The sequence below is a fragment of the Pocillopora verrucosa genome, chromosome 11 (genome assembly GCF_036669915.1).
Source record: "Pocillopora verrucosa isolate sample1 chromosome 11, ASM3666991v2, whole genome shotgun sequence".
In the NCBI taxonomy this organism is placed as follows: domain Eukaryota; kingdom Metazoa; phylum Cnidaria; class Anthozoa; order Scleractinia; family Pocilloporidae; genus Pocillopora; species Pocillopora verrucosa.
In genome coordinates, this window is record NC_089322.1 from 10,738,487 (window position 1) to 10,761,794 (window position 23,308).

At 37.7% G+C, this 23,308-nt stretch overlaps 2 protein-coding genes and 1 pseudogene across 4 annotated transcripts in view; 1 reads left to right on the plus strand and 2 right to left on the minus strand.

Annotated features, from left to right (window-relative positions):
- Positions 1-17: 17 nt before the first annotated feature.
- Positions 18-23,308, minus strand: part of LOC131768694 (golgin subfamily A member 6-like protein 7) — a 34,037-nt gene continuing 10,746 nt past the window's right edge. The window contains exons 5-19 of one of the 3 annotated variants that reach the window (XM_066174290.1): positions 21,421-21,495; positions 16,819-16,893; positions 16,462-16,536; positions 16,075-16,137; positions 15,222-15,296; positions 14,799-14,873; positions 13,913-13,966; positions 13,424-13,498; positions 11,919-11,993; positions 11,542-11,616; positions 11,100-11,162; positions 5,260-5,476; positions 2,016-2,135; positions 1,432-1,587; positions 18-1,153 (exon numbers count right to left, since the gene is read on the minus strand). In XM_066174290.1, coding sequence (XP_066030387.1) covers positions 791-1,153; positions 1,432-1,587; positions 2,016-2,135; positions 5,260-5,476; positions 11,100-11,162; positions 11,542-11,616; positions 11,919-11,993; positions 13,424-13,498; positions 13,913-13,966; positions 14,799-14,873; positions 15,222-15,296; positions 16,075-16,137; positions 16,462-16,536; positions 16,819-16,893; positions 21,421-21,495 — 1,636 coding nt within the window. In that variant the 3' untranslated portion in view covers positions 18-790. The remainder of the gene's footprint in view (positions 1,154-1,431; positions 1,588-2,015; positions 2,136-5,259; positions 5,477-11,099; positions 11,163-11,541; positions 11,617-11,918; positions 11,994-13,423; positions 13,499-13,912; positions 13,967-14,798; positions 14,874-15,221; positions 15,297-16,074; positions 16,138-16,461; positions 16,537-16,818; positions 16,894-21,420; positions 21,496-23,308) is intronic. The other 2 variants (XM_066174289.1, XM_066174288.1) reach the window with 2 other exon arrangements.
- LOC131775596 (uncharacterized) lies at positions 17,386-18,437 on the plus strand. Its single transcript, XM_066174770.1, has one exon. The coding sequence runs from the start codon at positions 17,469-17,471 to the stop codon at positions 18,435-18,437; it is 969 nt and encodes a 322-aa protein (XP_066030867.1). The 5' UTR covers positions 17,386-17,468.
- LOC131782734 (uncharacterized) lies at positions 19,952-20,964 on the minus strand (annotated as a pseudogene).

Below are 23,308 nucleotides of genomic sequence, written 5' to 3' on the forward strand. Positions count from 1 at the left end.
CGTAGAATGGCATTTTGTATAATATGTAATTGCAAACTGGAGTAACTGACGTGTTCAAGATAAAGAAGGTATTAGTAACTTTCCTACTCCATCCATTTGGTACTGGGTAGAGAATGGCTCGCATGTAGCTCAATTAAAAGCCTCTTGGATAACAATGGTGTACCATGCTTTTTATTTCTGATCAGTCTAAGCTGTATAAAGGTCTTGGTTTTCAGCATCGCCTCTTTTGCGTCAGCTCTCATATGAATATTTCTAAGTACCGTCTCTAGCTATGTTGTTACAAATTTCGTCAAATTGCTTAAGTTACTGTTCATGCCACCTTAGCTGTTTATCATGCAAGAATTAATTGAACCTAAAAGTGGTCATTTTTATGATTTTCCTATTGCCTTGATAAAATTATCTCGTTTCACTAAGTTTTCCCGGCTTGTTGATCGCCATTAAGCTTCTGTCTAATCGTCACCACTTAACACGTGTAAATGTTGCAGACTTGCATTTCTGAATTAAATTAGTTTTAATCTAACTTACAATAATATAGAACTTTGTGAAATAAGATTAACATCGGATGTATACGAGTAGCTCGCGTCTTAAAATCAGCTGATGCTCAAAAATGTTCTGGCTCCACTTTTTCGTTTTTTACTGCGTAACTTTTATAATGACTATTACCACTTTTTGGTTAAAAAAAAGGGCTATTTTGGTAAAAAAGTGCTATTGCCTATTTGCTATTTGGTTGCTAGTTTGCTCTCGTTCGCCGTGCAAAAGTGACATCTTAGAAATACTACCGACAGACTTACTATTCCATCTGACAAATAACCTCTGCTTTACGAATCGATCTCCCTCCACCATCCTGCAGTCCAGGCCAAAGGTAAAATCTGATTTCCTCTTCTTGCTCCTCCTTAGCAGAACTATGAGATTCTGAACGTACTCGGTGACCGCTCCAATATCCTCTATTCTCATGAATACGTTTGTCAAACTTAAAACTGTGGAACTCGAGCTTCATAGGTGGAACCTGGGTCCTCATTTTCCAAGTCAAACGAAGGCAATCTTTGATGTACTTATCAAGGTGTGGGAATAAATGTGTAGCTGGCTGGAACATACATGACTCGTCCCTTTGAAACCATTCTTTCCACTTTTCTAAGGCCCCAACTCTGACGCTCTGCAAGGTTTAAAAGCAACTTAAATATGGAAAACTATCTTAAGGTTATCATCATTACAATGATCATTTTAATGTTACTGGCATCTTCATTGTTTATATTTCCACCATCAACGATAGCCTGTAATTTATATTCTTTCATTTCAATACTTTTTCGTCCTGAACAGGTCAAAGTAATCAGAAATCTCTTAAACTCTTTTCAATTTATAAAAAAAATAGTATATCTTGTAGTTCAACTTTTTCTGGACACATTGCTGTCGAAACCAAGCGGCAAGCATTACCTCCTCGAGGGATTCAAGGTTGCAGGTATCAGCGGTTTCTTTCAAGTTCATCAGGATGACGTCTGCAGTATCCTTAGGGTGCGGTAATCCGTCGCCCCACAGTTTTACAGTTATTGGAACAACGCATTCGGGAGGGGAGTTGCTCTTTCTCCACTGCTGCAATGGAAGGGAAAATTATGTAAATCCGATTATCCATTCCCAGGTGAGGAACATCACAAATGCTTTCCCTGTTCGTTTTAAAATAAAAATGTTTAACAAGCAGCAACGTGACAGTTTTAACTAATGGTAATGTCCTTGGCAAATTATGCGAAAAGTAATGATATATTAAGCAGCTGTATCCCATGGTTTGTGCAAAGTTCCTCTTTTAGGTTAACTACAATCAGAGACCAGTTCGATCAGAAAAGCAAAAGAGTTAATCTCGATCTCAGAGCTGTTTGTTTCGAAGTAACCTGATTGTTTAGAAGTTTCCAGAAGTATTCTGGACTTCTAAACAATCTTACCAAGTTGTAAACTGGGTGCACTCGCGATGCATGACGTGACGTTCGCTACGGTATGAATAACTCAGAATATTTATTATATCTTACCTCCCTGGTATTAAGAAAATCTTTACCCATTTGTGGTGCTCCACCAATCATCACCCTCAGTAACTCATTGAACAAGTCGCACGCGGTTTTCTTTATTCTTTTCACTATCTCGTAAGCGATCTATATTAAGGCAAATAACAGAGGCCTCTGGGTTAAAGCCATTACTAAAGACGGTCAAAGTTTGATAATTCATGCTTAACTTAAATTATAATCAATCAATCAATCTATCAATGCAGGGGACTGTGCAGACCGTGTTTTTGCTCAAGGCACCAGAAGCCAATTGTCAGAGGGGGACGTGGTTATGAAAGAGTCCCATATGAAGTGTCCGTATTTTTGTCGCCTCCGTGTAACGCTTACCACGGTCACATCTCATAAGTCTACCACACTCTTGCAACTGATACATGCGACTTCATATCTTTTTTTATAGAGGCACCAACATAGCGTTATGTTGGCTACATCTTAATTTTAAAGGTACTTTTCAACTATCTTATGGGTAGAAAAGACCTGCAATTAGCACCAGAATGTTTGCATACCGATCAGTGTCTCATAGATATCCCATGTTGACTTCTGATCTAAGTTAGTTTTTGTTCAAGTGACGATAAACTGAGAGAACTAATGGTTCTGTGGTGAAATATTTCATGTGTAATGTAGTGGAAAAGTACTTGGGGCAATGCTAGTAATATCACTGTAGGATTACTGAATGATGTGAAGTACTGTAATCAAATAACATGATTATACCAGCTTATCAGAAAGTTGATCGATAAATAAAAACAGAATATAGAAAGCAATTAAAGAGTGAGTGTCTCCAAAGTTAGCATGGGAGGAAGGTATTTCAACAGGAGGTTTGATTGGACGAACTGAATATCTTGCTCACGAGTTATCGAAAGGCGCGACAAAGCACATTTTCCAGAACACAGAAAGCGACCCGGCTCGATCTTGATGATTCCTTACTTTTGAAAATCAATGCCGTTAATTGCTGACCTCTATGCCTGGGTAGCTATGTGACTTCATACCTCGACCCTCGACCAAGAGAAAGACTCATTACAATTTGGTAGAGAATTAAATAGCGAATGACTGTTTACAAGAGCCCCTATGGTTTGACAGAAAATGAAAACATTAATACAAACTAGCCGATGGTGATGAATAACCGATAGTGAGTTATTAGTCTGAGCAACAGTTAAAGGCGATTTCTTATCGAATTACGCAACCTAGTCCGACAAATTTATTGAGCTCAGTGTTTAAATGGGTTGTTGAAAGTAGAAATATTTTGCGAGGAATCAATTTGAATTAATTTGAAACATCCATTTATGTGGCAATGGCGCGATTTAGAGGAAAGGTTCGATCTCGCAGCCAAAACACTGATTTCTAACCTTGAATTTTGCTAAGCGGCATTGACTAGCTTCTAGCTAAATTCGGTTAGCTCAATAGCCTATTACTTTCATGAATTGGTGGCGAGTTTGATAGAAGACATTGTGTTAATGAGCTTCAGACGTGTGCAGAAATTAAAAAACGTCAATACAATAGCAGACGTTAAGCGAGCCAGAACCTCAGTTAGGCACGATTTTTTGAAGATTCATACATCTGTGTACCTATAAATCAATAATGGTAAGTACTCGAATGGTGAGGCAAACATTTGTAGATTTGTTTCGATAATGAGCGGTTACATTTTTTGAAAACTGATTTAAGACTTGAACACCGAAAAACGCAAAGACAGAGGGTGTCGAGATCGTTAATAATGGTAATTGAACTGAGTGGAGTGCAGTTTGGGCTGAAATCATACGCGTTATTTCAAAATCGAGCGAGCGCGCAGCGCAAGTTCGATTTGAAATCACATGTATGATTTCAGATCAAAATTGAACGTCACGGGGTTCCATTACCACTTTTTTACATCCATTTTAAAATTGCCCAAATACAGGACTCGGTCAGTTCAAATATTTTATTGATGCAGTACTGAGCCGATTTGAAATTAAATTCATCCATTTTTCGGGGGGAAAAAATAGAAGTTTTGGAAACAAAAGTTGCAAAATTTGCCACATGATACTCTTTGTCTTTCATTTTCCTGCAATTTGATTGGTTACTTTAAAAAAGCCTTGAAATCTGATTGTTTTGTTTTTAGTGTGACCTCTTCATTGGCTGGGAAAAAGAAGCGATTAAAAGCACAAAATAGTGCGATTCGTGAATAAATCACACCAATTAGAGCCAATCAGACTACAGGTACAACCAGTGATTTTAAAATGGGTGTAATAAACCGCGTTACCATGGGAGGTATAAGTAAAAATAACTTCCAGGCGTGGTGCGAAATTAAAACTACACTTTAAAGCATTACCATTGGTCACGGGGATAAGTTCTCTTAGTTTATAATCTCTGGTTCTTGTTACATAATTTTATCGAACGTCTAAATGAAAACGAAGTGTCCGATGTTATATGCCGCGTTTTCCTTTCTATGCTTGCGTATGACCATCAACTTGCTACGTAGGTACACAGCTGTGTAGCCCACTTGTGTTCAATTGCCTTGAAGCCATTAAAAACTATGTTCCTTTGTCTTTGGTTATGCTCAAATCGACATTATTTTTATCTATCTTATTTAAAGTATTGAAATTTTATTTCTTTCAGCGTTGTTTCAATTTTCTTCCACTGGACCCACCGATGCTCAAATAAGCGCAAAACTCTTAATTTTTATGACCGTGATAAATTTAGCATGCATTTGCTCCAAAACAAGACATTTCAGAATTGAAAAAAAAAGAGTGGAGGGAAAAAAGGAAACTTAGTGGTATTTGTTATACGTGTATCACAGAAGTGAGTCAATAATGCGTTGAGGTGTAGTAGTGATCAGAAACACCCAGTCGTGGTTTACTTTGTTTGGTTTTCGTTTTTTATTTTCATTTCCTGATAAGAATTCTGATGAAAAAGAAGTGAAACTGAAGAATCAAGATCTGGATCAATATCAGTATCTGGGCAACTACCCACCTACCCCTACCCCTACTTCTCCCCTAACCCAACATTAACCTTAACTTGTTGTCTATTGACTGTTGTTGAGTTAGCGGAGGGGTAGGTGGGCAGTTGCCCAGATACTGATATTGATCCCAAGATTTGACATTCCATTTCAGTTTTTTCTGGGAAATTTACAAGTGAGCCTGACCTGAACGGGGTTTAACATCAACTAAGGCCTCAAATGAGAGCCTTCCCCTCTGTCTCCCCATTTTGTCCTATTCATTTTTCTTGTTCAAAGACTTAATCACCTTACCTCAAATATGATGCAGGCTAGTCTAGGATAGTAGACGTAGAGATAAGCTTCTTCCTTGTTCTGATAAATGGACTGTATTTTATCACATACATCAAGCCTTTCGTTGTCAAAAAATGCTAAAAAATCTTTTTCCAGTTCAGACTGTCTGTTAGCGGAGGTGGTATCTTCCACTAATCTCTGATCTTGCTTAACTTGCTTTTCAGTAAGAAAAGCCAGCCTTCAGGAGAAAAAAAAATAATGGAGTCTCTAGTATTATTCATCAGATTATGGTTGGGCTTATGAGGCAAGCAGAAAAAGGTTGCACATCTGAATGGTAAAGAGAGACCAACTCGGGAATCCAACACGGCAAAGCAGTTGGGTCGGGAGGCAAGCATTAATAATTACTCTTCGTTAACATTAAATACAAAGCGATTGTAAGCGGAAAGAGTTAACAAAACAAAAAAAGTTTGCTGAAGTTCGAGAAGAACAGATGCAGATTCACTTATCCTAAAGAAGGCGTTTTATCAGAGTACAAAACACGGGGCTAAAGCTTCTGCGCCATCTGTTTCCGTCCATTTCCCGGAACTCTCTAGCCTTTTTTTTTCTTTGTTAATTGACCCACAAATATTGCATGATCTGTAAAATGAATATGAAAACGAGCTGTTTCTCCCCACTTCTTGACTTCACTTATAACAGAACAGAGCACAGTCAAGGCTTCTCTATTTGTTTTATAATAAAGAATCCGTTAAATTCCCCATACATTACTTTCAATTTTCAAAACGAACTTTATTTCCAAAGCGAACAAGTATCGTCAGCATGCTCTATACTCTCAGAGAGCACGCTACAATAAGCCAATCAGAATCCCTGTTAGAATGGTTCAAATAATCTGATTGGCTCTACAAGACAAAAGCTGTCAAAAGTGTCAAACCATCAAAGTTCAAAAACCATCAAAGTTCACAATCTGCGATAGTTTACAAACTAAAATAGTTCGGCAGGTCGAATTTAACGCTTTTGCCTGAAATTTTTAAGTCTCTAATACAGAATCTTGAAGTGAAATCATGATGTTCAGTGAACTTCAGCCGAATTATGGCTCATAAAAAACGGGAGTTTTTTTCACATGACAAGGTAGAAAACAAACTGTTCAAGGCGAATTCACCGGAACATGAAGATCGCTCGGGATGACAGCGCCGCAAAACTCGGCTGCAGTGACTAAATTGACTTTCCACTCAACGCATCGGAAAGGATATCAGAGCGACATCTTATTTTTTCACTCGAAGGGCGGCCGATGTAGTTTCTGAGGCTTGTTTCACTGTGATGACCGGAGATCGCCATGATGAGCGAGCCGCGATGGACTTCAGCATGATCATATTTGCTCAGACACCGTCATGATTAGTATGAATTTTAACAGTTATGCCAGTTTGGTTATATTTTTCATCATTTCTGTTTTGTTCTGTTTTGTTTTTTAACTCTGAATTTTTTATACTATACGAGTGTTAGCTGTGTTTGATTTTTATTACCGTACTTAAGCTTGCAATCTAACTGAGCGTGAAAATCTTTGAAACTATGAATGTCTATTTTGTTTTTCCTTTGAGGATTTTCGTATCTTCTCACGTTTTAATAACGTAAATTACGGCGCCTGGTATGTTTACAAACCTTTGTTTGGTTCTGCTGTTGCTACTTTCCTGCTCGCTTGTTCCGAAATTTCACTTTCAGTTATCGGAAAAAAGCTAAAGAGAAGTCCCGGAAAGGGCGAACATAGTATAATTTGGCAGATGGCGTGACAGCTTTAGCTCAGTTCTATGCTCTATTTAACAAATAGATTCCAAGTTGCCGTGCCAATCTATTTGTTTTATATAATAAAGAATTAAAATATACGGAAAAAAAGTTTTAATGATGACGTCATCTATACGTCTGTCCTCCAATAGATCATAAGTGAGAACCAACCAGAATGCGTACATAACTGAGCTTATCATATAAATTCTCATAGAGCACGCTCTTTCAACCAATGACAGCGCGCGTTATATCCGAACTTTATTATAAAGGAGTATAAATCATGCTGACGACGCTTTTCTTCTCTCTGGAAGTTTTGCTCTTAAAACAAAAGTTTGTTCTAAAAACAAAAGGAACGCGTGGGGAATTTGGAGAATTCTTTATTTATGTGCTCTGTTCTGTTGTAAAGCACACATGAAGCAGCTGGAGCACGAAAGAAATAGGAAGAGATACTCCACCACGCCATGTGTTTCTACTTATACTTCTTTCGCGCTCTAGCCTCTAACTGCGTGCTTTACAACAGAACACAGCACAAGGCGTCTTGATTTGTTCACTAAAATAGAGAATATTAGCAGAGAACATGATAGTTAAAAAACATAGATAAGAAAGTTACAAGCATTATTGAAGATGTGTTAAAATTGCATAATCACAAACAGTGTAATATTTGAGTTTAACAGAATAGTTTTAACATAATAACTAAACCCTCAAAATTGTCACTATCAAAAAACTTCGCACGAATTCTCTTTATTTAAGTAATTTCTACCAAGGAACTGAAACCAAAGCCAAACAAACAGTTTATTACAAAGGTAATTTAGTGTTAACAACTGGGTTGAAAACGTAAATTAGCCACCGTAAAGAGTAAAAAAGCTGACGTTTCGAGCGTTAGCCCTTCGTCAGAGCGATTAGAGGAATTGTGGGTTATGTATGGATTTATATGTAGAAAGTGGAGCTACGCCATTGGTGGGAATATGGTGACGAAAAAACAGGAATAAATTAGTTGAATGAAAAGCGCTCGTTGATTCCGTGGGGATTAAGGGTGCCGATTTGAAATATAAATTTTTGTTCTAGTGTTTTACGGCTTTCCGAACTGCCTAGATGTAAGGAAAGGCCGCAAACTGCCATATGCTGTTTAGAATGATAAGGAAGATTAAAGTGTCTAGCGACTGGCTTGGATGCGTCCTTGTCATTTATTTCCACATCGCGAAGGTGTTCTCGGAATCGGTCACCCAGTCGTCTTCCTGTCTCGCCGATGTATAACTTATTGCAATAAGTGCAAGTTATGCAGTAAATAACATTGGCGGAGGTACACGTAAAGTGATCAATGATCTTAATGGATCTTTTGGGTCCCGATATTTTCTCTACGTTGTGAATGAAAGGACAAGTTTTGCATCGTGAGCGAGCGCATTTAAAAGTTCCAGATTGGTCATTGGTTTGAAATGAACTCCTGACTAAAAAGTTGCCTATGTTTTTGTCACGTTTGAATGAAATAAGTGGGGGTTGCGAAAAGATAGTGCCAGTCTCTGAATTGTTTTGGAGTAATTTAAAATTTTTAAGAATGATAGATTTAACTGCGTGGTTGTGAGGGTGAAATGTAAGAGTAAATGGAATGCGATCCGTGTTCTCCTTCTCGGCCGTTTGTAGTGCTGCCTGTCGATCGATTTGTTGGGCACGGTGGTAGCCCGCTTGAACGACAGAAACAGGATAGCCGCGTTTATCGAAAAACTGGCACATTGCCTCTGATTTTTCGGAAAAATCAGAGTCGTCACTACATAAACGACGAAGTCTGAGAAACTGTGAAAAGGGTATGGAGTTCTTGACGTGTGATGGATGTGAGGATGAATACAACAAGTAACTATGTGAATCTGTAGGTTTGTAGTAAACACTAGTACATAAGCCGTTGCCTTCAATTGAAATTTTGATGTCGGATCGCATTCCATTTACTCTTACATTTCACCCTCACAACCACGCAGTTAAATCTATCATTCTCAAAAATTTTAAATTACTCCAAAACAATTCAGAGACTGGCACTATCTTTTCGCAACCCCCACTTATTTCATTCAAACGTGACAAAAACATAGGCAACTTTTTAGTCAGGAGTTCATTTCAAACCAATGACCAATCTGGAACTTTTAAATGCGCTCGCTCACGATGCAAAACTTGTCCTTTCATTCACAACGTAGAGAAAATATCGGGACCCAAAAGATCCATTAAGATCATTGATCACTTTACGTGTACCTCCGCCAATGTTATTTACTGCATAACTTGCACTTATTGCAATAAGTTATACATCGGCGAGACAGGAAGACGACTGGGTGACCGATTCCGAGAACACCTTCGCGATGTGGAAATAAATGACAAGGACGCATCCAAGCCAGTCGCTAGACACTTTAATCTTCCTTATCATTCTAAACAGCATATGGCAGTTTGCGGCCTTTCCTTACATCTAGGCAGTTCGGAAAGCCGTAAAACACTAGAACAAAAATTTATATTTCAAATCGGCACCCTTAATCCCCACGGAATCAACGAGCGCTTTTCATTCAACTAATTTATTCCTGTTTTTTCGTCACCATATTCCCACCAATGGCGTAGCTCCACTTTCTACATATAAATCCATACACAACCCACAATTCCTCTAATCGCTCTGACGAAGGGCTAACGCTCGAAACGTCAGCTTTTTTACTCTTTACGGTAGCTAATTTACGTTTTCAACCCAGTTGTTAACACTAAATTACCTGCTATACTCTCCCACCGACGCAGCACCACAGTTTCTTTAGAAACTTACCCCTTCATTCAGTTTATTACAAAGTCTATATCCAAAAAACTGATCAAAAAATTGTATTATATTACTTGTGTTCATGAAGCAAAATTTGTATTTGCATATTTTTCTTCCCTGATATATGTAATAAACGAATAATGATTTGAAAATGAATAATTGTGGCCGAAACACGGGCAATATCCCTATAAAGTATCCCGGGAAACTAAAGACGAGATTTAGGTTTGTGACGTCACAGCGTTTGATAACATTGATGTCTTGGGACGCCGTCTTGTCATATCCCTTTCAAACAATTTAAATTCACAAGCGATTTGCTAGCTAATACCGCTTATTTTTGACCCGCTCTGTATAATTTCGCGTTTCCCTTCGCTTTCAGCCATCTTAGTTTGCTCATCAAACACAATAACGTCACAGACGTAAACCATATGAAATTTTAGCCGTCGATCTCTGAGACAATTTCGACCCGAAGTAACGCGTTTTTTGAACGAAAATAAGGGGTTTTTAGAATATTTTTACGTTCTATAAACTTTAAATAGGTAGCTCAATGAGAATTGATGATACAGGCGCGATATGCTTCAAACAACTGGTCCCGAGAGAAGAAGTTGATTTTTTTCTCGAGAATATCAGTGTTTCCGTGAGCAGAGCCAGCTACATAAGCCCATTGAAGCGCAAAATATTTAGGCTTGTGGACATTATGCTCTTAATTTTTGAGCATTTTAGTTAGGCACAAGTATTAACTATTACTCGATCATTTTGGTATTATTTTCAGTGAAAATAAAGAAAAATTAATTTCTTTTTTAGAGAACTTGAAATTTAAACGCATTTCAAGTGTCACGGTTGCCACCCTGATACTCCGGCTCAAGGTTTCCAAATCAATACAAGACTCAAGAGCCAAAGGCAGTCATGAATACGATACGCAATACCAGGGAATTATCTCAACATTTATTCATTCTAGATTTGTTGCAATACGACTTACACTCCCTATTGATTTTAGCATTTTAACACTCTGTTAAAATGCTCGAAATGAAAACATTGAAAAGAGAAATTTGAGCATTTGAGTAACTTTTTTAAAGTAAAACAGAGCATTTTAGTGGGGGAAAAAAACATAACGTACAAAAACCAAGAAATGCTGCAGTATTTATATGTCACGCCACCTTCAATCACGTTTTATTCGCGTCCGTCGGTCGACAATCGCTAGTATCGGTACTCTGTTACCCTCTGACGAGATAGATTTTGCAAAAATGCTCGCTCGGAGACTTTTGGCGGGAAATATTGTAACTCCACGCAAGGTAACTTACATTTTTACTAATTACCTCACCTTTCAGTATACTGGATGATTTTCTCCTCCTTTTCTGCAAGTTCCTTTCGAAGAATGTCATTTCTGTAATAAGAAGTATAAAAGTATGGCACCTCAATCTGAATTCATGTGTTTTGTATACAAATTTTCGGTGGAAATGGAAACTATCGCATATAGGTTTAGCAACCAGAAGCCCTAATGTACGAAAAATTGCCGCGATTTGTTTGTACCTTTAATTTGAGTGTAACCTATTATCCGAATTAATAATAAACGCGTAATTTGTACACTGCCGAGATTTCTTTGCAACCCTGCTACATATTTTTTCCAAAACAATCAAAATACCTGTTCCGCTCTAAACTAAATTAGCTGAATTCAGGCTTCTGCGCGCTTATCAATGTTCAACAATGTTACCAATGGCAGGAGAATGTGATCCTGTTTCAACAAGTAACTTTGGTATTCAAACCTGGATTTTTGGTCTGTATGTTTCCTTTCGTAATCTTCATACAGTTTCTGGTTTTGATCACTTTTCTTCAATAACCTAAATGAATAATTAATTTAATTACTAAATACTATTTTGTAGACGAGGAATTTGACGTAAAAGATCCACTCAAAAAAGATTCAACACAAATTGAGCTCAGATAACTGCGCTGGACAACTGCAACTTACTCAAACACGATTATCGCAAAACGTTAAGAACCTGTTAAGGTCTAGATGCACACATCAGGTAATATTAATTTAAGTATGTGAAAGCAATTATACATTTGAAATAAAGGTAAAAACTTGAATAAAAGATCCAAGTTCTCTTTATTTCCTGTGCAAAATGTTTTGATACAAACTTACTCTTCTTCAATTTTCTCGATTTTGCGTGACAATTTTTCGACCTGCTTCTGATGTCCCTTTTTCAGGCCTTCAATTCTAACAAAAAGAATTGCAAATCTTATTTGGGATACGAATAAAATGCATTGTAATAGCAAATATTTGATAAATTTAATTTCACAAGACCAAGGCAAAAACTGTACTTTAAAACAACAAAAGTTTTTTAAATGTAAGTCACTGAGTTTGATTAAGGAAACGAACCTAAATAAATCACCTCTATATATGAAGAATGAGACAAAAGCATATCAAAATGCGCCAAAACCGTTAACAGCACTGCCAGTTCAGGATCAATTTGCTGTTTACGAATTATTGCTACCATCTGAGGATAAATTGTTGCCATCGAAATATGCCTAATGATTATTAAATATGCCTTCACCGTATCAAAAACCTCCATTTTAATCTAATCTTAGCCACCCCAAATTAAAGGAACATTCAAATTCCTATCAAAAAGGTGTGAACTCTGGCAAGCACTCAATTTTCCTCCTCTACCCTCGCTGTTTCCAAACTCGGCTGCCTTTCCTTCTTCATCAAATCTCATAATTGTAACGATAAGAAATCAGAGCATGCAACAGGCTGAGCTAAAGTAAAACACCAAACGTGAAGTTCATTGAAGTCTATCAGCGGAAATGCTATCAACAGATTGCAGTCAATCGGAACATCACGAACCAAAATACTGCTCTACCAGCTCAACAAAGGTTATGAATATTCTTTAATAAAGCATAAATGGGGTATCGTCTTTTGTCTTGCGATGGACAAAATGCAAATTTATTTGTTGGATTGTAAAATGTTAAGCTACTTTATAAAATACTTTTTTATCATTTTTGTTTTGGGGGGGGGATTAATAAAAGTAAACAGTACTAGTTTAAAACGGAAGAACAGCGACACTTAAACAGTAAGTTGTAAAACTTGCCCCTTCACATGATAATGTCATTCATCTACGCCTTCATCAGAGAACTTTTTGGCTATAATTGTCATTTTTATAGTAAATGTTAGCATTATCTCAATAGAATATCGCCATCTTAACAGTCATTGTTCCCTGTGTTGTAAGATATCATGTAAAATATTCCGTAAAAAATATGCACTAATCAAGTCGGATAAGAACGGAGATCATCATAATAGTTTACACTATATAGTTTTTATAATCACCACTAGGTCACCTTTTTATTCCGGGGATCCATGAACTTTATTAATTTTGGAGCAAATGACTGATTACCAGTAAGTCGATCGACTAATGAGGTTATTAGCACCAAACAGATATGTATAAGTAAATCTAGAGTCAAGTTTGCGCCAGCGGGACCCCGCTTGATTTCGGAAGGTACGATTAGTCTAAAATAACTTCAGAGTGATAATCTTTGGAGTTAGGCCGATATAGAGGACTCAGTCGATAAACTTAACTGACTTTTGGCCGTTAAGATTAGAATCGCTGCTCCCCTCAAACTGAATTCAAATCGTAAATATTGGAAACTTACTCTTCCTCTTGCATTTTAACTTTTTCCTTCGCCCCTTTTTCCTTCGCCTTCAATTCTTCTCTCAGTTTTGAATTTCTAAAGAAGGAAAGAGCCTAATTACATACCAGAAAAGTAAAGAAATAACAAAGGGCTCGTTCTTTAGACAGCTAAGATGTATACTCTTTTTTAATATCGATTACTCTTCGGCATATCTTTGCTCTCCATCTAAAACCTTAAGAGTTTATCAGAGCAGATTACATGCGTGCGCACCAAGCAGATACACAATGAACTTACGAACTACTAGAGCGGAAATGCGAACCACGGACATGCCGTCGTGAACAAACTCTTTCTGCTTGGTGCGTTACAATATTCTCTTATTCCAGGAGCTCTGCTAGCAAATGGCAAGTTTAATGAGTCTTGACAGTGCTGATTCGCAGAAGCACTAAACATAACCATGTAAAGGTCATAAGAAAGGCGATTAATATATTATAATTTTGTCTATTAACTTACATCTGAGTATGTTTAGTGATTTCCTCCTCCTTTTCCTTAAGAAGAGTTTCATTTCTAAGATAAGAGATTCAAAGGCAAAACAACTTACTCTGATCTTACGTGTTTCTGTAAATTTTATCAGTAGATATGGTAACCCTCTCAAATAAGCAGAAGCTCAAATGTGCTCACCATGGGCCCCAGTTTAATTTCTTACCAAAAATTTAACCTTTCTGTACTACCAGAATTAATTCTAAGCGCACAAAATGTACACTGGCGAGATTTCTCTTCAACCCAATTACATATTTCCACCCGGAAACGATCGAAATTCCTCTTCCAATGTTTTAGCTGAATACAGACTCTTGAATAAAATGGATGACTCTGATTATTTGCCTCTGAAGCAACAGATATTTTAAAATGATCCATAAGCAGCAGTATTCATTTACCTTCAGTGCCTTCTTTCCCTCACGAGAAAAAATGCTAAGAATAATTGTTTTAAATCTAATTTGGCATTCAAGCCTGAATTTATGATCTGCAAGATTCTTGTTGTAGTCCTCATACATTTTCTGGATATAGTCACTTTTCTACAATAAACTTTAAGATCAGTCAAGAAATGATTGAAATCCTTTTTTTTAGGCGTGAAATCTGTTGTAAGATCCGCTTTAAATAGACTCAACACAAATTGACCTCAAAAGCGTCAAGATTTTGCGATGGACAACTACAGCCAAGACGAAGAGAATTTTTATCAAGAACCCTGTCCAACTTTAGAATACCGGTCAAGTAAAATCGATGTTAATGAGTAAAAAATGTACATTAACAAAAAAGGCTGCTAGAACTGGATACAAGACTCAATTTTTGTTTATTCCAAGCCGATTTTACTGATTCAATCAGACAGTTGATATAGACTTACTTTTCTTTCATTGCCTGTATTTTGCGTAACAATCTATCGACCTCCTTCTGATGTTCATTCATCAGGCCTTCAGTTCTAGCAATAAAGAATTAAAGATCTCATTTTAAATAAAAAAAAATAATCACTGTTAACCAGCGAAGACATAAACAGATTAGTCAACTTCATACATACAGTATTCATCTGCTATCTAAGAATCACCATTATCATTTACATGGAAATCATTTACATTGTAAACTATTTTCACCAATAAATTACCAATGACTCTTAAACTATCCCTTCATCACGGAAAATCCTTTCTTCTACAGTAAGATTTCAGTCCTAAGTTATTAGCTCGTCTCTTCTGGAAAGGGTTTCAGAGTCACCCTAAATTTACGAAACGTTCAAAATCCCGCCAACAAGGTTTAGCTTCTAGTGAGCACTCACTTTTCCTTTTCTTCTCTCGTTATTTTTACAATCTGCCTTTCCTTCTTCTCCTGTTCACTTTCGAGTCTCGCGATTCTGACGATAAGCAAACTTGATAAGTCAAGTCAAGGAAAAGCACTAAACGAGAAGGAATTCATGGGAAAGCTATCTTCAGATTGAGCTCAATATGCAAATTACAAAGCAAAATCTTATACTGTAGTAAACATTGGTGTCATTTGTTAAAACAACATCACATGGGTTTCAATGGAATTTCTTCCCACGTGAATCGAGACGTTTTGGTCGAGTCATTGACTGGTTTAGTGTCATCTAAGTAAGGATAACGCTCCGTTGTGACTGGTTGAGCAGAGAGGCTTTTTGTCCGCGAATGCGAGAGATTAATTCAAATTTTTCCCATTCGGCGCCGTTCTGATGTTTTCAGCGCGTTTCCACGGGTTTTCAACTGGGCTATCCCCACCTTTTTCTCATAATTTGAGGGATGGCAGAATATGCCAAGTTTACCACCATTTCTAACTCTGTGGATACTTGAGGGGGAATGATTAGCTTAATTTGAGCATCTGAATGTATTTTAGTTGGGAAACAAAAACGTGTACGAAAGCTAGAAATACTGCAAAGTAAGAATGTCACGCCACCTTCAATTACGCTCTGCTCACGTGGAACGGTGGTCATGTGACCCCACAGATACACATTAGAACGAGTGCTGCTGGGGCAATAATTCCAGCCATAAATCAATGTTTGTTTTAACTGCGCAGGGATTTTGCCTGGTATTTGAACAGTCTTTCTCTTGAATTAAGATTCGTGGGGCGAGCACGGCATCTACAAAACTAGGTGAGTTAAAATTTGTCTTTTAACTTACATCTGAGTATATTTCGCAATTTCCTCCTCCCTCTTTTCGAGTTCCTCAAGAAGAGCGTCATTTCTGTGAAAAAAGATTCAAAAGTAGAACAACTTATTCTGATCTCGTGTGTTTTGGTAAATTTTAACGGTACATATGGTAACCCTCTCAAATAGGCAGGAGCTCAGATGTAACAAAATCGCAAAAGCGCACAAAATACACACTAGCGATTTATCTGCAACCCAATTACATATTTCCACCGAAACAATAAAAATTTCTCTTTCGATATTTTAGCTGAATACGGACCCTTGAAAAAAATAAAAGGCCCTGATTATTTGCTTGTAGAACAATAGATATTTTTAAATGATCAATATTCAACAGTACTCATTTTGCTTTGTCCATTCAGACCTGGATTTATGATCTGCAAGATTCTTGTTGTAGTCCTCATACATTTTCTGAATATAGTCACTTTTCTTCAACAACCTTTAAGATAAGACAAAAAATGAGTGAAATCCTTTTTGTGGGCGTGAAATCTGATGTAAGATCCGCTTTAAACAGACTCAACACAAATTGACCCCAAACGCGTCAAGATTTTGCGGTGGACGACGTCGAAGAGAATTGTCATCAAGAACCCTGTTCAACTCTAGAGATACCCGTTAAGAAAAAATTAATAAAAACGGAAGCCAGAACTATAATGCAAGACTCAATGTTTGGTTATTCCAAGCCGATTCTACTGATTCAATCAGACGGTAGATATAGACTTACTTTTCTTTTATTGTCTGTATTTCGCCTAACAATTTATCGACCTCCTTCTGATGTTCATTTATCAGGCCTTCAGTTCTAGCAAAAGAATTAAAGATCTCATTTTAGATAATAAATTAATCACTGATAACGATCGAGTTAACCAGCGAAGATATAAACAGACTAATCAACTTCATAAACACAGTATTTATCTGCTGTCTAATGCCCAGTTCACACCAATTTAAACAAGTTTCATTAAACGTAGTTTTTTTAAATATGGTTTTATAAAACATGTGTTGCTCAAGAACCGTTCACACTGCAGACTGGGTTAGGTATTGCGCAGCCTCGTTTTGATATTAATTGTTGCCAACAAAATTAAAGACGCAATCAAAATGGCGGTCAGTTTAAATCACAATATCCTGCCGTTGTTGGCGCAGTCACGGCTGAGCGAAAACCTCAGAATTACACAAAACCGACAGAGAAACGTAGAGAGACGGTTTAATCGTTATGTCCGTCGGAGACGTCTTGTTTCATCATTGTTTTTCCGTTTTTTGCTTCGATTTCTTCTCCGACATCTTCCTGTTCGCCGTATTTGGCTAAAACCCCGGTCGCAGATATTTTGGGAAGAGACTTGCCAAGATTGGGAAGAAAAGGACTGGAATGAGAATTTCCGCATGTCTAAAGAAGCATTTAATCGCCTTTGCCGAGAACTTTCGCCACATATCTCTAAAAGGGACACCAATTACAGGAAGGCCATTACAGTGCGCCATCGAGTTGCCATAACATTATATTGGCTCGCGGACACGGCTCACTTTCGAACGATCGGAAATCTATTTGGTGTCGGAAAATCCACTGTTTGTGGTATTGTGCGACAGGTATGCGAGGTGATAGTGAACGTTCTTCTTCCCAATTATATAAACGTTCCCCAAAATCAACATGAAGTCCAAGAAAAAATTGAAGGTTTTAAAAGTCGCGCGGGCTTTCCCCAGGTGGTTGCAGCAGTCGATGGTTGCCATGTCCCAGTCATTGGACCTCGGCAAAGTCCAGATGATTATGTTAACAGGAAGGGATTCCACTCATTAATCCTTCAGGGGCTAGTAGATTGTAATTATCTATTTCTTGATATATGTGTTGGATGGCCGGGTAAAGTACACGACGCACGTGTCTTCAAGAACTCTCCATTGTTTGCCTTGTGTTGTGCCAGAGCTTTTCTTCCGCTCGATATGTCGGTGATGATATCTGGTGTACAAGTTCCTCCCCTGATATTAGGTGACTCAGCTTATGCTCTCAGCAATTGGCTAATGAAACCATATATTGATCGTGGAAATCTGACCCCGGAGGAACGCAGTTTCAACATAAAACACAGCACGACTAGAGTAGTTGTTGAAAATGCCTTTGGTCGATTGAAGGGAAGGTTCAGAAGCATTGGGAAGAGACTGGACTTAAAAGTTGAAAATGCCTGCAATGTCATCGCAGCGTGTTGTGTTTTACATAATTATTGTGAGATGCGAAACGAGTCTTTTGATGACCAATGGCTCAATGATATTCACATTCATGCTGGAGTTTGTCCAGGTGATCCAAACCAAAGGCAGAACACAAATGCTGTTGCAATAAGAGATGCAATTAAAAGATTCTTAATATAAATATTCATTGTTAAATGCATCACTTGAACATGAGTGTTCAACATAAGCATCTCTCACAGGCAAATAATCCATCAAAGAGTTTGCATCTCTAGCTCAAAAAAGTCGTTTATATGAATACTTTCTCCCTTTAAGGTTTATTGTATACAGTGCATAGTTTCATAAATAATGGAAAAGTCAAGATCTTTTGAAGGACACTCCTCTAAGAGGGTCAAGCAGTGTTCCATTTGTAATTACAGTTGTATAAATGAGATTTGAAAAGTATATTGTCAATTGTGTAAATTAAAATTACTGATGGCAAACTTTGATTGTCTGTGGTATTCTTTGAAACCCCCACATTTTTTTTGAACATTTCAAAACCTGGACACCATCTGAGTACAATTAAAGATGCAGTCATTGCAAGTTTGCCATTTCACATTTGAAACCCATGGTGTGACATATGCTAATTTAGCCATGCATACTACATGTTCACATAAAATACTAATTTGAGTGCAAGACTTGCATCTTCCTCTCTGAGTATTAGATGTAGGCATAAAGAAGGAGGGGGACAATCTCAGCTTTTCGATCAAAGTGTTTAGTTCGAATAGCAAGGAGATCTACTCACTCAGTGACATGGCCTCAGCTGGCATTAATGTCAGCAAAACTAATTTAATTCACTAACTTTTTGCTCTTGTTCCATTGCAAGTGACTGTGTAATTATACACCAGACTTTTTTGGCTAGTCCCTTACAAGAAAGAATAATTAATCAAACAAACACACAGAGCTCTCTTTTGTAAATTTATCAAGGAGACTTAAAAGACATCATTCATATGACCCTCTCTGTCTGAACAACTGATGGAACCTCAGAAACAAATTTCATCATTTTAAAGGTGGATTAAAACTTTATTTCAAATATTAAATCAATTTTTCCAAAAGGTCCTAACCACTGTGCACAAAAATATTCATTTATTTCATTAATTTTCCGGAGCATTTTTTAAATACTCTGGGCCAGGTTGTTCAAAGGTGGCTTAACTTAACCCAGGGTTAGTGTGAAATTTGATTTCAAATATGAAAATTTAAAAAGAAACCCATTTTCTTTTTTTTGTCTACAATTTGATGATTAGATGGTCTAAAAGGAATAGGGAAAATTATCCCAAAAAAGACTCCTGAATAAAGAAATAAAGAAGCTGAATCAAAATTTAAGTTAGTGTTAATCGGCCTCTGAACAACTAGGCTCTGCCGGAAAATTAAAAATAACACTTAAAGGAAAAAAACGATTTTTATTTTCTCAAAGAAAAAAAAAGCATATTCAATTGAAGACAACTATAGAAGACAACTATAGAAGACAATTAGTTCAAGTAAAGAAAAGTTAACCAGAGCATGTCAACATCAATGATCTAAGCGTTAAGTTCAATATAGTTTTCTTTTTTTTCTTGCACCTTCTCCAACAACTGGGAATCGGCCATTAGATTTCGTGAAACATCGTTCAACTTACAACATAAATAAAGCTGAAAACTAAACCAACTGAAACTGTCGCAGGTACGATCGCAAATTAAATTGTTGAAGACACGTACTTTTTATTTTCGAAGTACCTGCGCCAATTTCAGCAGAAACTCCTGGTCTTCCTTCCTTCTTCTCTCCTCCCTTTCTTCTTCTCGTCTTTCACGAGCCTCCTCTGCGGCAAGAAAACTCCTATCAGCAGCTTGTTGATAGGAAACAAATGCCTCCAACGCCTTGTCAATTTGTATTAAGGCATCCGTCGTTGACACCTTCCGCTTCTTCGTAGCGGGTTTGAAAAATGGCTTGCCAGCATCTGTTGTTCTTTCTGTGAAGGAATACAAGAAATCTTTAAAGGCAGAAGTTAAAGTTTGAGCCAATACTTATCTCAATATTTTTGTTCAACTCCACTCATCTTGGAAGTAAAATTATCAAGAAATTTTGTTAGAGATTACAGACAACGTAGGCGCCGATATTGAAACATTTTCTTGGCCTTTTGTCTGACCCTCCAATCAGCGAAAGTTTTCAAAGCTCACCTGTCAAACATTCACCCTTGTTTGGTTGAGGAAATTTGCCGGCTGTTTTGTTGTTGCTGCCGACGCTGGTGCCGCTGCTGAAGGAAGTCAACTCTTCGTTTGATTCATCGTTCTCAATTTTTTCATTGTCTTCTTCTTCGTTGTCCGCCTCAATGATAATTTTTGAAGAATTTACCACAACCTTCGGTTTGGTACATGGTTTTTTTGAGAGAAATTCATCGACTTCGTCGTAAAAAGGCCGGCTTCCTATTTGGAGTCCCGTTTCCGGTCTTCTCACATTCGTCTTTGTAGGAGCGATACGCACTTACTAATGTGTGTACTCTTGTTTTGCAGGCATCTTCATCACGGTCCTCGTAGCCTGCCGCTCGAATAAAATCACTTATTTCTTGCCATATAGGCCTCTTTCTAGTACAAGATATTAACTTCATTTGTATATTTTCGTCCCCCCACTTCTGTAGTAACAATAACGTTTCCTGGTTTTCCCAAATCCTTCCGCGGGTTTTTTTGGCAACCGCCATCTTTAATGTGTTTAGATAAACACGAAAGTTAAACAACCTCATTTAGGTAGTTTTATTAAACACGGTTTTAAACATGTTTGGCTACACGCGCCCGCAGTGTGAACAGGTAGTTTAATAAAACCAGTTTAGTAAAACAAGATTTAAACATGTTTAAGCTTTGGTGTGAACGGGGTATAAGAATCACCATCATCATTTGTAGATAAATTATTTGTTATCCCTTCATTACGGAAATCGTCCCCTGTGCCGTAAGTGTTGAGTCTTAAATTATTAGCTCGTCTCTTCTGAAAAGGACTTTAGAGTCATCCTAAATTCATCATGGAAAATCCTTCCATGAGCTGTAAGTGTTCAGTCTTAAATTATTAGCTCGTCTCTTCTGGAAGGGGCATAATAGTCACCCATAACTTAAAAAATGTTCAAAATCCTGCTAACAAGGCTTAGCTTTTACTTAGCACTCACCTTTCCTTTTCTTCTCTCGTTATTTCTGTAATCTGCCTTTCCTTCTTCTCCTGTTCACCTTCGAGTCTCGCGATTCTGAAGATAAGCAAACTTGATAAGTCAAGTCAAAGAAAAGCACCAAACGAGAAGGATTTCATGGAAAAGCTATCATCAGCTTAAATTCAATCTGCGATTTGCAAACAAAAATCTTGCGCTAATATCGTAATAAATAATATATAGATTTAGCCAAGCCTAAAAGCGGAGCTCGCATTTTTTTCCCGCACGTCTTAAGGGCACAACGCCTTGCCCCGGCCAGGACTAGAATCCTGGTCGTCCGACTCGGAGCTCAGAGCACTGACCACTAGACTACTGGACAAAGCCGTAGCGTTTGTGTGCCCGCGATACAGTTGATCACGCATGTTAAAAGTGGCATCTTGTACGGTCGTACGGTTGTAAGTCCAAATTTTTTCGGCTTGGTGTGTTACTACTATTTTTTATAATTATGGGGCTACGCTCTGCGAGCTCCGCTAAAATTGTCATTCATGAAAACAACATCATTGGAACATTATCTTTTGCCACGTGAATCGCGTCGTTTGGTCGAGTGATTGACATGTTTGGTGTCATCTAAGGGAGGATACGCTCCTCTGTGACTGGTTGAGCAGAGAGGCGTTTTGTGCACGCATGCGCGAGATCAATTCAAATTTTGGCCGTTCAGCGCCATTGTCTTTTCAGCGCGCTTCCGCGGGTTTTCAACTAGGCTATGGCCACTTTTTCTCATAATTTTTGAAAAGGGATGAAAGAACATGCCGAGTTCATCACCATTTCTAACTCTGTAGATACTCATGGTGTTTGCTGGCTCTTCGGATGAGGATACTTTTGAGGACAAAGCTCGAACAAAACGCGGAAAAAGGCTGAAATTTTGAAGTTTGAGATTTTGTTTCCTGAAGATCAAGATGTGCACATGAGACAACAAGCCTTTAAAGTAAGTCTAAAGATGTTGATGTCTTACTTCTATTAATCACGATCTTTCTTTTTTGGAGACGATCGTGAGAAATTTGTTACGAAGAAAGAAGATACTTTGAATTTTGCTTCAACTTCGAAATAAAATTGCGTTAAGTTCGAGGTCGCCCCAGGCTTCCTTCCTTTCTCTTTGCAGTCACATAGGACACAACGCTTCAGGATTGCATTGCCCTTACTACAATCTTTGGCGAATTCGTTTTCGGGAGGTTTAGGTGGATTTTCCAAGTAATGGCTCACAACTGTCTTTGGTCTCTTAGCTCTCCAGGTCTGTTGTACATGGTTTGTAGGCGTGCGTCTTAACGACGGTTATAGTCATGCCTCAATCATCACCGGTTTTACACTATTTTTTGTTTTCTAATTGCCTATTTGGGCTTGAAGTGCTAACCAGGGGAATAACCACGTTAAAACCTGTTTATCAAAAGGCCCCCCAATCCCTCACCACTGTCAGTTCATTGTTTACTTAGCTTTCGGTCTTACCAGTTCATTCACTTCAAAAAATTGGGCTTTGTATCATGAGTTAAAACTTGTATCGTTTTCTTTATGATCATGTGTTAATCGAAACAAATGTCTTTGTACACACCTCTCCACTCATGGTGCAATTCTCGATCATCTGTTTAGGCTTAGGGGTAGTTTGACCAAAATTAAGTCATCAAATTTTGATGACATTTGTCGCATCATTGACCATAAACTGATGATATTTCCGAGACTAATGATTCAAAAAAGTTTCTTTACTGTGATAAAATATATAATTATTCCTCCATTTCTATCAAGCTCTCCTTTGGTTTGACGACCATATCTGTAGAAGAAACGTTATCTTGCTTTTCTTTACTCGACATTGACCTTGTTTTTTGGTAATCGGCCCCGCCGGTTGTGATTCATGTCAAAAAAA

What these genes read in the sequence shown, in the direction of transcription:
- LOC131775596 (XM_066174770.1), top strand. Translation starts at nt 17,469, where the DNA reads ATGTCTAAAGAAGCATTTAATCGCCTTTGCCGAGAACTTTCGCCACAT.